The sequence below is a fragment of the Cydia strobilella genome, chromosome 9 (assembly GCF_947568885.1).
Source record: "Cydia strobilella chromosome 9, ilCydStro3.1, whole genome shotgun sequence".
Lineage (NCBI taxonomy): Eukaryota > Metazoa > Arthropoda > Insecta > Lepidoptera > Tortricidae > Cydia > Cydia strobilella.
Genome location: NC_086049.1, coordinates 11,672,649 through 11,684,745, shown reverse-complemented (window position 1 = coordinate 11,684,745; position 12,097 = coordinate 11,672,649). Strand labels below are relative to the sequence as shown.

At 39.2% G+C, this 12,097-nt stretch overlaps 1 protein-coding gene across 1 annotated transcript in view; it reads right to left on the bottom strand.

The window, feature by feature from the left end:
• Window positions 1–53: 53 nt before the first annotated feature.
• LOC134744299 (protein singed) overlaps window positions 54–12,097 on the bottom strand; it is a 57,661-nt gene continuing 45,617 nt past the window's right edge. The window contains exons 7-11 of the mRNA XM_063678071.1: window positions 4,338–4,494; window positions 3,648–3,809; window positions 2,658–2,785; window positions 2,003–2,170; window positions 54–1,512 (exon numbers count right to left, since the gene is read on the bottom strand). Of these exons, the coding sequence (XP_063534141.1) occupies window positions 1,475–1,512; window positions 2,003–2,170; window positions 2,658–2,785; window positions 3,648–3,809; window positions 4,338–4,494 (653 nt within the window). The 3' untranslated portion in view covers window positions 54–1,474. The remainder of the gene's footprint in view (window positions 1,513–2,002; window positions 2,171–2,657; window positions 2,786–3,647; window positions 3,810–4,337; window positions 4,495–12,097) is intronic.

Sequence of the window (12,097 nt, the reverse complement as noted above, 5' to 3'; positions counted from 1 at the left end):
TTATAGTGTGCCTACAGTTCACTCATAATCACTAAAGCAAAATAAAACATCACTTTACAATATGATTATAATTTATTCATAAATAGTTTACAAAGACATTATCGAACAAATATTAATCCAGGATCAGCATTCAGCGTACATCAATAAACATATTTTGTTCATTATAAAAAAACACTCCCAAGTAAGTACAGAGATTATCTGAGTAAACGTCGATCATTTATATACAATGCACCGGTTATATAAATGTATAAAACACCCCATGAAGCGTGGAATGGACGATTATATTGGAAGCGGCATTCGCCTTACTCTATACTTAAATAACCTAACTTACTTATCGTTATTTTAGTTTATTAGTTAGCCAGACGCGCTTGCGCTGGGCTGGATTTAGGGCCTACCGACTATAGAAATATTGGATATGAGTACCCAAAACGTAGAAGGTTAAAAAATGCTGGCAACATTTCAATCGCATCAACTCTGGTGATCAAATGTAGCGGTTCTGAGTAGACCCGGAACGCACAGCGCGCGCGGCCGGTATTGCGTGAGCCCGCAACTTAGGACAGAGTTTCACTGCTGTAGGCTTCAGTCTCATGATACCGTATAAACCACCGACTAGACACTACCTATAAATCTCGAAAATATACGTCCCAAATATAATTCTAATAATAAATAATCGAAGCCGAGATGGTCAAGGGTAAAATATCTTAAGCAAGCGTAGACAGATCTAAATTATGTTAAAATAATTATGATTATAGTGAAGCGAACAATCACATCCGCGACGCGGAGAGTACCTTAATCATACTAAATGCAAAAACGAGCGCCGCTGCAGTTGAATCCTTTTTCTACTATTTTTTTTCGCCGAAATGTATAACGACAATGAGTAAACATTGAGCAACATTCCCTTTTTTACTTTTTTCTTTACCAAACTATTGGCAGTTTGATTCTCCATGGAACCAGCTGTTTGGGTCGTTCGGAGGCCGCCATCTTGTTGAAACAAAATGGCCGCTGGGTTTTCAAAATGGCGTCAACTGAGCGGACACACGATTGTTCACGGTTCGCGGGAACAGGAATTCGATAGCCAAATGTTTAGTCTCGTATGCTATGGAAGATTATGTGAACTGGTTTGTAATTTACGGTTTATTTCTATGGAGATTCATTTGAGCGAACCACTAAACTAACGCCGTAGAAAATCTATCAAAAAACTTACTACTATAGTGAATATGGACATTGATCCACGTCTGAAAGACCCTAAAACAGTCTTTGATACTGTTGTTGTTGTAGTCAAAATTATAAACAAATTACATAGTGGAGTTCCAAAAAACTTGCCTAAACATTGGTCACGCTCTTACCAATATTTCAACAAGATTTTTAGTAGGTTTAAATAGATTTTTAATACGGGGTCTTGATCGCATCAGCAATGTATGCTGTGAGTATCCAACGCTGGTTCGTCCAAAGGAATCTCTTGTTGATGACGTATCTAATACTCCCAGTGCGTGGCCATGCTGAGGTCGGTGCCTGCAAATAAAACGTTTCAATTAGAAAATTCGTTTTTTAATTGGCAAACGATAAAATAAAGATATTTAGATCAGTACGGCCAAAAGCGACCAAAAATAATAGTGAGTAAAAACCGTACTGATCTAAATATTTTGAAATATGTCTCACGATAGTTTAAGTTCGATAAAATAAAGAAAAAAAACATCTAGGCAAAGTTTAATTTATATTTTGTAATCATGCGAAAAAGGGATAATAAAAAGATGAATAATTTGGTACAAAATAAAAATTGTAAGTAAGCGTATTTTAGGAAATGTATCGCCTCGAATCCCGCGGACGATCGAAAAGTTACCTCTAAGTCCCACCCAGCACACGCGATTTCATACAAAATGTTTAAGAGTCCCTAGTACTAGTGGGACTTACGAGGTTTTTTACGTCGTGGGCGCCGAGCTTGAAGTGGGGGCCCGGGTGCCATTAGCAACTCTAACACTAGTGACATAAGGTTGATATTTACCCGCGAGACGGAAGTTGCCGTTCTTGACGGCGGCGAGGTACTCGCGGCCGACGGCGGCGCGGATGGCGAGGCGGGTGGGTTCCCGCAGCTCGAGGTGGAAGCCTTGTGGGGTATCAGAGTCCATGGTTACTGATTCGCCGTCCGCGTGCCAGTATTTGCCGTTTGATCCTGGGGTAAAAGAAATCGTTATTTTTTTCCGATAGCATTATCAATTTCAATTTTTGTTAAGCTTGTCAAATGTCCGTTCTGCCGCAGCGAGTTCCGTTATTGGTCGATTCCAGTATCCTACAGACTATCCTACTTTCCAGATTTTTGGACTCCATACTTCTACTGCGGTAGTTATGATTGCAAAACATAAATCCACCTTTCTAAAGATACATCACATCTGATTAGTCCTAAAGTAGGTGTAATTTCTATTACCTTATCGGAATCCAATCATGTATTTTTTTATTTGTACGGGACATTAGCATCTCTCGCTGCGGGAGTTCTGGCGTTGGCTTTACAATATGATGGGTTAAATTTTGTAGAAGTGGAAATATAAATGGGTAAGAAATGAAGGTTCATTTCTTACCCATTTATATTTCCACTTTTACAAAATCTCTAGGTCAACTTAGATATAATAAATAGTCATTGTTTAAAGAGATAAGTAACTCACCCTTGAAGTAGACGGCTCCCTTGGGTCCGCGCACCACCTGTATTGTCTCGTAGTTGGCCTTGTTGCACTCGAGTCGCACGCCCTTCGGCCCTACGAAGCCCTGCTCGCATTTTAGCACCAGAATAGGCCTGCGAAATTTTAAGAGGCGTTTGAATTCTCATGTTTCAGAAACATCTTTAATATACTGTTCGTTATGATCATATTACGAACAAGATTGTTATTAGGCGCCCACAGAACAAGCCGCCCTGCAAGGAAATTGGCCTCGCCCGAGGCATTGCGGCCGCGTGCCTTTGTCTCGCGTTAGGCAGGTCTCTAGACAGAAATGCTTGGCGGTGCAATTTCATTGCGAGGCGGACCGCTATCGTCAATAATCGATGGGTCAAATTTGGAATTTAATTGAAATCAAGTTAAGCAAGATGTAGAAAACAATTTAGCGTTTTTCATAATGTAACTACAATATTATGGTTCTTGGTTTTTATTACTAATGACTAGGTGGCAGCACTGAGAGGCAAGATAACAGATCACGTCACATAACAATCTCGATCAATCCGGCATTAAATATTGGGCGATATAAACTTCAGTATATCTCAGAAAGGAGCTATGGTTCTACCCTTGAGGGATATAACCAACGGAAACGCCTTGTCTGTAATTTGCTGTACAAAAAACTCAAAAAAGTCTGCCAATTTTTGCGGGGGAGGGGAACGTCAAATGTATACGTAACGTCAAAATAGCCATGTCAGATAAACGTCAGTCCATATATTGTGTATGACCATTGGCCGACTATTTTCGACAGAGGGGAACGCCTGTTAATGGCTACTCCGTTTGGTTATATCCTCTAAGGTTTTACCACTTGCACCTATATATAGACCGTGTAAGTGACTTGGTTTTGTACTGTAAACTTATGTGTGTGGAACAAATGATATTGAATAGAGTCCATTCGAAACTACTGCATAGTGCATAACTAAGTAAGTCACCTGCACTGTAACTGACCTGTTGATGAGATAGAAGTAGTATTTGCAGTTGTCGTCGATGGTGTCCGCGTTGGCGTAGAGGTGTCCGGAGCGCTTGGTCATGAGGTACTTGCCGTTGTTGGCGCGGAACGCCACGGCGCCGTCGCCCTGCCAGTCCAGCTCGAACAGAGCGTTCGACGACCTGGAATGTTACAGTTCAACTTTAATCGAGGATGCATTACGAGACAGCCTTTTGACTTGCCATATTATCACACGTAGAGGTTGTGCCTTCGCCACAGTGAAGTGATATCACCCCACATATTTAATACACAGTTTTACTTTACAGTGAGAAGAATTAACATGGACCTCTTTAGAAAACAACTCATAGTAGTTATGTCTATCGTTTGGAGAACACCACCCACGCTACCTGTCACTCGGGGATCCCGTTGTTTAACATAATTATTGAAAGTCTTAATGTAATGATTGTCAGATTATCATTAGTCATAATTCTGAAACCGTTAACATTTCAGGATTTTCGTGAGGTTATCCTGTAGATAGGTTAGGTTAGGTTTTTTATGGCAATCCTGAAAAGTTCCGCGTTTCTTAGAAAAACCAAATTATTTATGACTAACGAAAATTCGGGTAAACAATACATTATGACTTAAAACTTTATGAGAAACAATAAAGACCCGTCACTCGTCAAGTCATGTAACAATATGTATGTCCTTACTTGTTATCAGAGGCGGCCTGGATGCCGCCGCCGGTCTCGAGCGTCCAGTAGCGGTCCTGCATGGTGCGGATGTACCAGCGCTTCGTGGCCCAGTTGAACTCCAACTGGAAGGTCTCGTGGGATGAGATCTCATCCTGGTTTGCTGTTACGTCCACACCTGGAAAGGTGAGAAAGCTTGTTAGAAAAGGCAAGTTTTTATCTATTCTAGGCCACTTCAGGCAAACTCCATCAAGCGTTGACGGAAGATCGAGACCGATGGAGACAAATCACAGGAGCTGCAAAACCAAGTGGTCACGATGCTCAGTAATGAGGGACCGACAAAGAACCTATGTCAAAGTAGCAAGAGGTAGGTACCTATTTCAATGTTTGAGGTAGTAAATTACTGCAATCATTTCGATAATCAATTGAAATAGGAATAGGATTGATGCTAAAATGCCCCTGTTCAATTAGGTAGTATTTACCTAACACCATCAAAGGCCCCAAAACTACCATTTCCATTCCAGAAGACCGTAATATGTAGTACGTAGCCAAAATTGAAATTATTCATTTTAGTTCGTTTACCGATAAGTAGTATATTCCAGACAATTATAAAAGCCATTTTAACATATACCTCATCTTCTCAAACACTTCAACTCCCGATGCGACAATGACCTTCCGTTACAGTCATCTAACACAAGTGTTGTATACACACTTTGTGTGTGGTTTGTTTTAGACGTCATCGTCAAACGAGATGCACGGACCGCAAGCACCGGACCGAGTAACGGAGCTAATCGACTGTAGGATTGATTCAAGAGGCTGGTAGATACATAGTGACTTGACGACTGCAGGCAGTTAATCATGCTATTAGCTTATCCTCTACAAAGATAGTAATTTACGAGCTTCTTAATTATTTGCTTACTTAGACACTCCATTTTAATACATCGGAGCGCCCTAAGGTAAAAAAATATCCGAACAAACACTTTAAGAGGGCACTAAAGTGGCTAACGCCAAAATTGTAGTTTATAAATATATTAAGTATAATTTTGAGACGTTTTAAGTTTTTTTTGAGACTATCAAGCGCATGTCATGAAAAAAATCACACGGAAACTATATTATTATTTGCAAGGACAGTCTCTAATCAAAGCCTTAAAAGGTTAAAGTTGGCTCCAAAGAAACAATCAAACAAAACAAAAACATGATTAATTTTCATTTATTTTTAAGTAGTAATAATATAAATATCGTTAATCGTTACCCTGCATACCATAACCATAACAGTATAATTTTATGGTAAAATAGCTAGTGGTATATAATATAACCGAGGGACCTGACGAGCAACATTTTAAACATAATTATATTTTCAGACTAATTCAGATAAAACGTAAAAACCCGCCCCTTGGCCATATTACCTTCTTATTTCCTGGCTTTTCGCTCCCTCTTAACGTCTTGATATTTGTGTACACCTTGGCCGTTCTAATATATCTCATGGCGACTGTATTAAACTGATTAATTGGCATGTTAGCGCTTAAAGAATTCATGCAATGTTAACACGATTCAGATTATTTTCTACTTATTACCTACTTAGGTTTTTATAGAACCAACGACGTCGTGCTTTGTCGGTTCCCATGATAAAATCTTAGCAGGAAACTAATAGTATATCTCAAAAGGATCTACTTTCGAAAGCCCATTAAATTGTGTTGAATAGTGAACCGCGTCGTGCAGACTGTTGCCATATCGGTGAGCTTGCAGTTATGCATTGCTGAGGTCGAATGGCGTTGTTCGTTAGGGTTGAACGTATCTATTACACATGAAAAAAGCAAAGTTGTGTCATCTTAAAACTTTCTGGTTGTAGCCAAAGGATCGTAGAGTTAGACCAAGCTAAGTTGGCAGCAATTTTGATAGCCCAGACCAAGGACAATAGAAGAGTTTCTTCTCTTCTCTCTTGTCTTCTATTGTCCTTGCCCAGACTGTGTAAGTGCTATTTAAACCTCATAATTTCATAGAAATTTGATGTTTAAAATTCTAGTCCAATAGATGCTGGAATTACCGGACCCTAGGAATTACCGTAGACATAGTTTTTTTTTATGCGTACCTACTCAATACTTATCTAACTATCAAACGAAAGGGTCACTAGGCCTTATTGGGCATTAAGCTATTTCAAATGCTGTGTCACTTTATCGACTGCTTTCACATACAACAACTAAGATCATCAGTTATGGCCTCTTTCAAAACACGTTCATCGTCGTCGAGTTGTACAAACCAAAACATTACTTTGCAAGTACACTAGCGATTCACGATTGATTATTCCTGGTTTTATTTCAGTTGTGACAGCTCTAACGCGCATCGCTTGATCGGGCGTCGCCCGCGCAGCGCCGCGCTTGATAAGACGCTTTATGCGTTACAACGAAAGACATTATCCTTAGCTTTACTGGTAATAGTGGTAATGAATTCAACGACTGCCTTGTAATGCGACGTTAAGAGCGAGTCGAGAACGTTGAGTTAAACTGTACAGATTGTACCGTTTGTTCAGTTATAGTATATAAAATTTGACCGATCGCAGAAGTAACGTGCAGCTCTTATATGTATGTATGGGGCCAATAAATGCAAGTTTTTAAGTTGGCAATTCCTAAGTAGGTTTAAATAAAAATACACTTCACAAAATCGTCCTAATGTGGGCCTCAAATGCCAGCCCTAGTTACCTACTGACCCTACTGTGTATGTGTACATTCTATGCTATACAACAAAGTCCGATAGTGATATCAGGTGCCAATGACCGAGCAGTAATTAACTGAGCTTTTATTACTTCAGTTACTTTGTTTCATTGGTTCATAATCATTACTTAGGTACTTTAGATGCTCACTTCCATGGTTCAAATATACCTAGATCAGTAGGTACCCACATAAGTAGTACTCAACGGTTACGGGATAGGCGAAATTTGTGGTCATAAGTCATCTCTTCTGAAAATTCAACTGTTTTGAAAAATGCACGTTCGTAACTTTGATTAGTATCCACAAATAAAAACGTAATTATGGTCAGAACCTTATTTACCTAGTTCCCAATGTTGTATACGCCTTCGTGAAAATTATAATTTTAGTACCTGGGGAAAGACCAACTTCCCAAATTCTAATATGGCTCAATTACGTATGATATAATGAATGAACGATGTAGATCGACTCGCGCGTAGCAGGCATCCGTGAGAGAAACGCGGGAAAGCGCGCACAATGCGCTGCGCGGTTTTTGCGCAGTCGCGATCTCGCGACGTGTTGCTATGGCAAGATATCATCATCATTACTTAAGCCCTTAATTAGACCGTATTTGGACGATTACCCCGATGCAACCCCGAAAATTAGTCTGCAAACCGAATAAACAGAAAGACTAAACGAACGAGCTGTTCGCTAGTTTCATTGTCAACAGTGAGAAGATTGGTCGTCATTCGTCATCATAGGCATCCATGACTGAAGGAAGGAAGGAAGTTCATTAATAATTTATATGTATATGTTGGCCCAAGCTTCGTATATTACCTACATGAAAAGGATGACTCACGTTTGACCGGGCCGTGTCCGGGCCGGAGCTTCCGGCGCTTCGTTTTCTATGGAAAGCATCACGTGATCACCTGTCATGTCATAGAAAAATAAGCGCCGGAAGCTCCGGCCCGGACACGGCCCGGTCTAACGTGAGTCATCCTTAATACCATGTATAACGGCAGTACTCCTAGGTTTGGTATTATGCCAATAATTTTATCACTGTATCAAAAGAGACTGTGTGGTTCACAGCAAAGCTTAGTTTAGTCAAGTGTATTGTTTTTATTATCCCAGATCATAACGATAGATGATCGCATGGTACGAACGGACGTTAAACCGATTTAATATACAAACCACCATCGAAATAAAGCTTATCTCGTTCCGATGTATGACTATGCGGTCTTAACTAAAATACATTAGCTCAAGGTAGAAACTTGATCGACTTTAGACTGTATTTAATAATATAATTATTTACGAAGACGAAAAAGTAGAATACATTTTGAAGTCTTGTAAGTATCGTATTTAGCCATAAAAATAGCCTCTCACGAAATTACTAAAGAAAAGTAGATGCTGACGTTGATCCTAATTTCCATATGTGGCTGGCTGTAAAATTAGCAAGAGAAGGCAATGGAAAGCTAATTAGTAAGCAGTTTTGTACAAAGAAGAGCCGCTCTGAGCCGGCAATAAACGAAATGCGATCGTTAACATTTTACTTGCATACCGCGGTTCGTATGTAATCCCTGGCCAACAATTGCTAGTTTTCGGTTACCGCGATAGTTACTCATGAAATAAAACTACGAAAACGGATTATATCGCGTATATTGAATTTATAATACATCCCGACGTTTCGAACCCTTTGCAGCGTTCGTGGTCAACGGGTGTCACCGGGTGACACCCGTTGACCACGAACGTTTACCAGTACCTACCTTTGGTTTGTTTTCAATATGAAAATAAACAACCGGACAAGTGCTAGTCGGACTCTCCCACCGAGGGTTCCGTAATTTTTAGTATTTGTTGTTATAGCGGCAACAGAAATACATCATCTGTGAAAATTTAAACTGTCTAGCTATCACGGTTCATGAGATACAACAGCCTGGTGACAGACAGACGGACAGTGGAGTCTTAGTAATAGGGTCCCGTTTTTTCCCTTTGGGTACGGAACCCTAAAAATGAAGTTTAATAACCCATGTGGTGTTTCTTCATTTCTTGACGTGAGAACTTTAGATCTCATTTTTCCTATAGAGCTTTGTAAAAAGAAGTGTGCTGTGGGTTAATTATGACACTAATACAAAAACCGAAACGATCGTGTAATTATAACTTTTTAAGTGAGCCTTCAAAAGAAAATTGAAGGTTAAGGAAGGTGCTGTGTCTTTGGCAAGACTCCCTTCAGAGTTCAATACAGTTTTATGGAATTACAACTCTAGTAGGTACAAGGGCCTGACACTCTTTGATAGAGAAAGATAGTCTTATTGCGATTCCTATAAGAGGAAAGAGAAAATAGTGCCATGCTTTGTCCTTATAATAATAATAATAAAACGTTTATTTATTTAGATAACAAGATCCATTTTGTTAGAGTAATCTACAAACTAAACCTAAAAACTATGTGAGTATTCGTACCTCACTAATGACAACGTATTTTAAATTAAGTGTTGCATTATTAAGCACTCATTCCTTACAGCTATTGCTTATCACCGACCGGGTTTTTTTTCATGATCGGGTTATGGCAGCATAGGTAGGAGGCGATGGCGAAATATCGAAATTTATAAGAGTGAAAGAGAAAAAGGATTATGCTGCCATACATTAACCTGTCAATACATGAATATGTCTTTATCTTACCCCTGGTCGCTCGGTTTCATGTCTATAACTACTATTACTATGTCTATGAGTAGGTATGTATATATCTACTGTTATTAGAACATCTAACTGCTGGATCGTGACTCCACATCAGGGAGGGCAACGCGGCCACTCGACTGTATTTGCATTTACACAGGAGTACCTGTTTGTTTATGTGCCTACTAGACCTACCTACCTTCACAGAAAAAGACGCGTGCCGGAAATATATAATGTTATATGATGACATTTTTGAAGTACATGTTTTGCCACGGTTTCGTCCATAAAAATTCTTAGTTTTATTGACAAGGAAGGCATATATGACGATACATTGTAGGTACTTTTACAGGCTATATACGCTCCCTATCGAGTCGTGAGCTACAAGCGGCGGCGCGTGACTAAACATCAGAGCTAAGGCTGTTCGTCCACTTGTCTTTATTTGCATATTTATGGCTTCCTCTCCAGCCGCCTGAGATTAGAGTGTGCAGTGCACATTGCTTTAGTTTTCAATTGAGTTAAAATATTCATTTCTTTGAGTGATTGTTAACTAACGTTGATCGATAAGACATGCGCCAGTCTTATACACACACACTTAGTACGTGACAGATGTCTATCCCTAACGATAAACAATAAAACAAGAGCTTCATATACGTGTCGGGTCGTTTTTGTAATGAGAGGTTAAGATTATAGACATGGGAAGAAATTTTGACATCAGATAGAAGATTTTCACACAAAATATGATATAACTTATAATATAGTAGGTAGTCGGTGTGTAGAGAAAAGCCTAGATAAAAATTTCAACCCAGGTTTTAACTTTTACAAACAATTTTTTTAACTTTTTAACTTATTAATTGAATTTAAAAATACCGACATTCATTTAAAAAAAAAAATGTTATGCTCGCTTATGGATTACCTGTAATTTATGCTATTAATTACTAAAACTTTGTTTGTTTCTCGCTTTAAGTGATTTATAATCTTAGAGAAATAAATATATTTGAACTGAATTGAACTTATTTACATTCCGCTTATAAGTTAAGCCCAACGAAGGTGAAACTACTTAATATGCGATACCACAACACCGCGTTACCACATAATAATTTCACCGCACGATACTTCAATCCGAACGGCATTTCTCCAGAGTTAAGCCATTTTCCATTTTAAAAGCCATTTCATTCAAACAATACAAGAGATTCAGTAAGGTTATTAAGTGGAACCACAACAATACGTCGTTACTGCATAAACGCATCTTGAGAAATGCAAACACATTCGAGACAATAGTGGACGCTGGGCGAGATGTATAGAGATGACGAGGTACCGGCACTTGTTTACTAACAATTCGGTGTAATGTGAAATCGCATGGAAGCTTCGATTGCAAAAATGCATTTAAAAGTAAGACAATGGGTACGTGAGATGTTCTTCTGAATTGGCTATTGTTGATGAAAAATTGGGTGAAGTGGGAAGATTTTGCAACTCTTAGAATTGCATACTATTTAAGGATGAAATTAACAAATAAGACACCACGTAGACGTGATTTTTCCGGGATTCGAACTAGAGACCGTTGGTTTGGATAGTTACTATGCTATGCCCTTTCAGGGTACATGTTGTAACATTATCATCTGTATAAGTGTCATATAAGAATACTTGAATACTTGCAAGTTGGATTGGATTACAGCCTCTTGGCCCAACATGAGGGAATGCATTAACAACATGAGTCCGTGTAAGATTAAATCCAGATCCAAGCAATTCTCATTATATGTAGAAGATAAGACTAGTATAAGATTAGTTTTACATAGAAATCATCCACGAACAAATACAGGTGATTATTAGACATAGGTACCTATTGCCCATATCAGATTGAAACCGGGACGTCTAATTTTAACCTAAAACATTTTTTAAATGTTGCCAAAACGAAACTATAAGGCTCGCACTGTCAGATCTCTTGTAGAGGCAAGCTTCTAACTCTACAATTCCACCCCGCTTTCGACCCTCTTAAGGGATGATTTTCGGGATAAAAATTAACCTTCTACGGGACTCAAACTATCTCTATGTCAAATTTCAACTAAATCGGTTCAGCGGTTTAATCGTGAAGAGGTAACGCACAGACAGACAGTTATGAGGGTTCAACAAAACGACGAAGCGCTCGGAGAAAAGGTAGGTAGTGCCCTTGCGCTTCGCTTTGCTCGTCTTGGCGGGGGCACTACTACGTAGTAGCAGTTCTTTTCAATGCGTGTACAGTGATTGACAGACATTATACAAAGGCTTTACGTAAATCTGCAGGAAACAGATGCACTTCCCTCAGTCCCCTACAATCAATCGCAATTAACTTTCATGTCTGCCCGTCTGGTTCCGCAATTACGGAATCAATGGATTATTGATAGCATCTAGATTACTTACTTCGATCTAGTTGTTTTGCTACATGTTGCTTCATTAGCT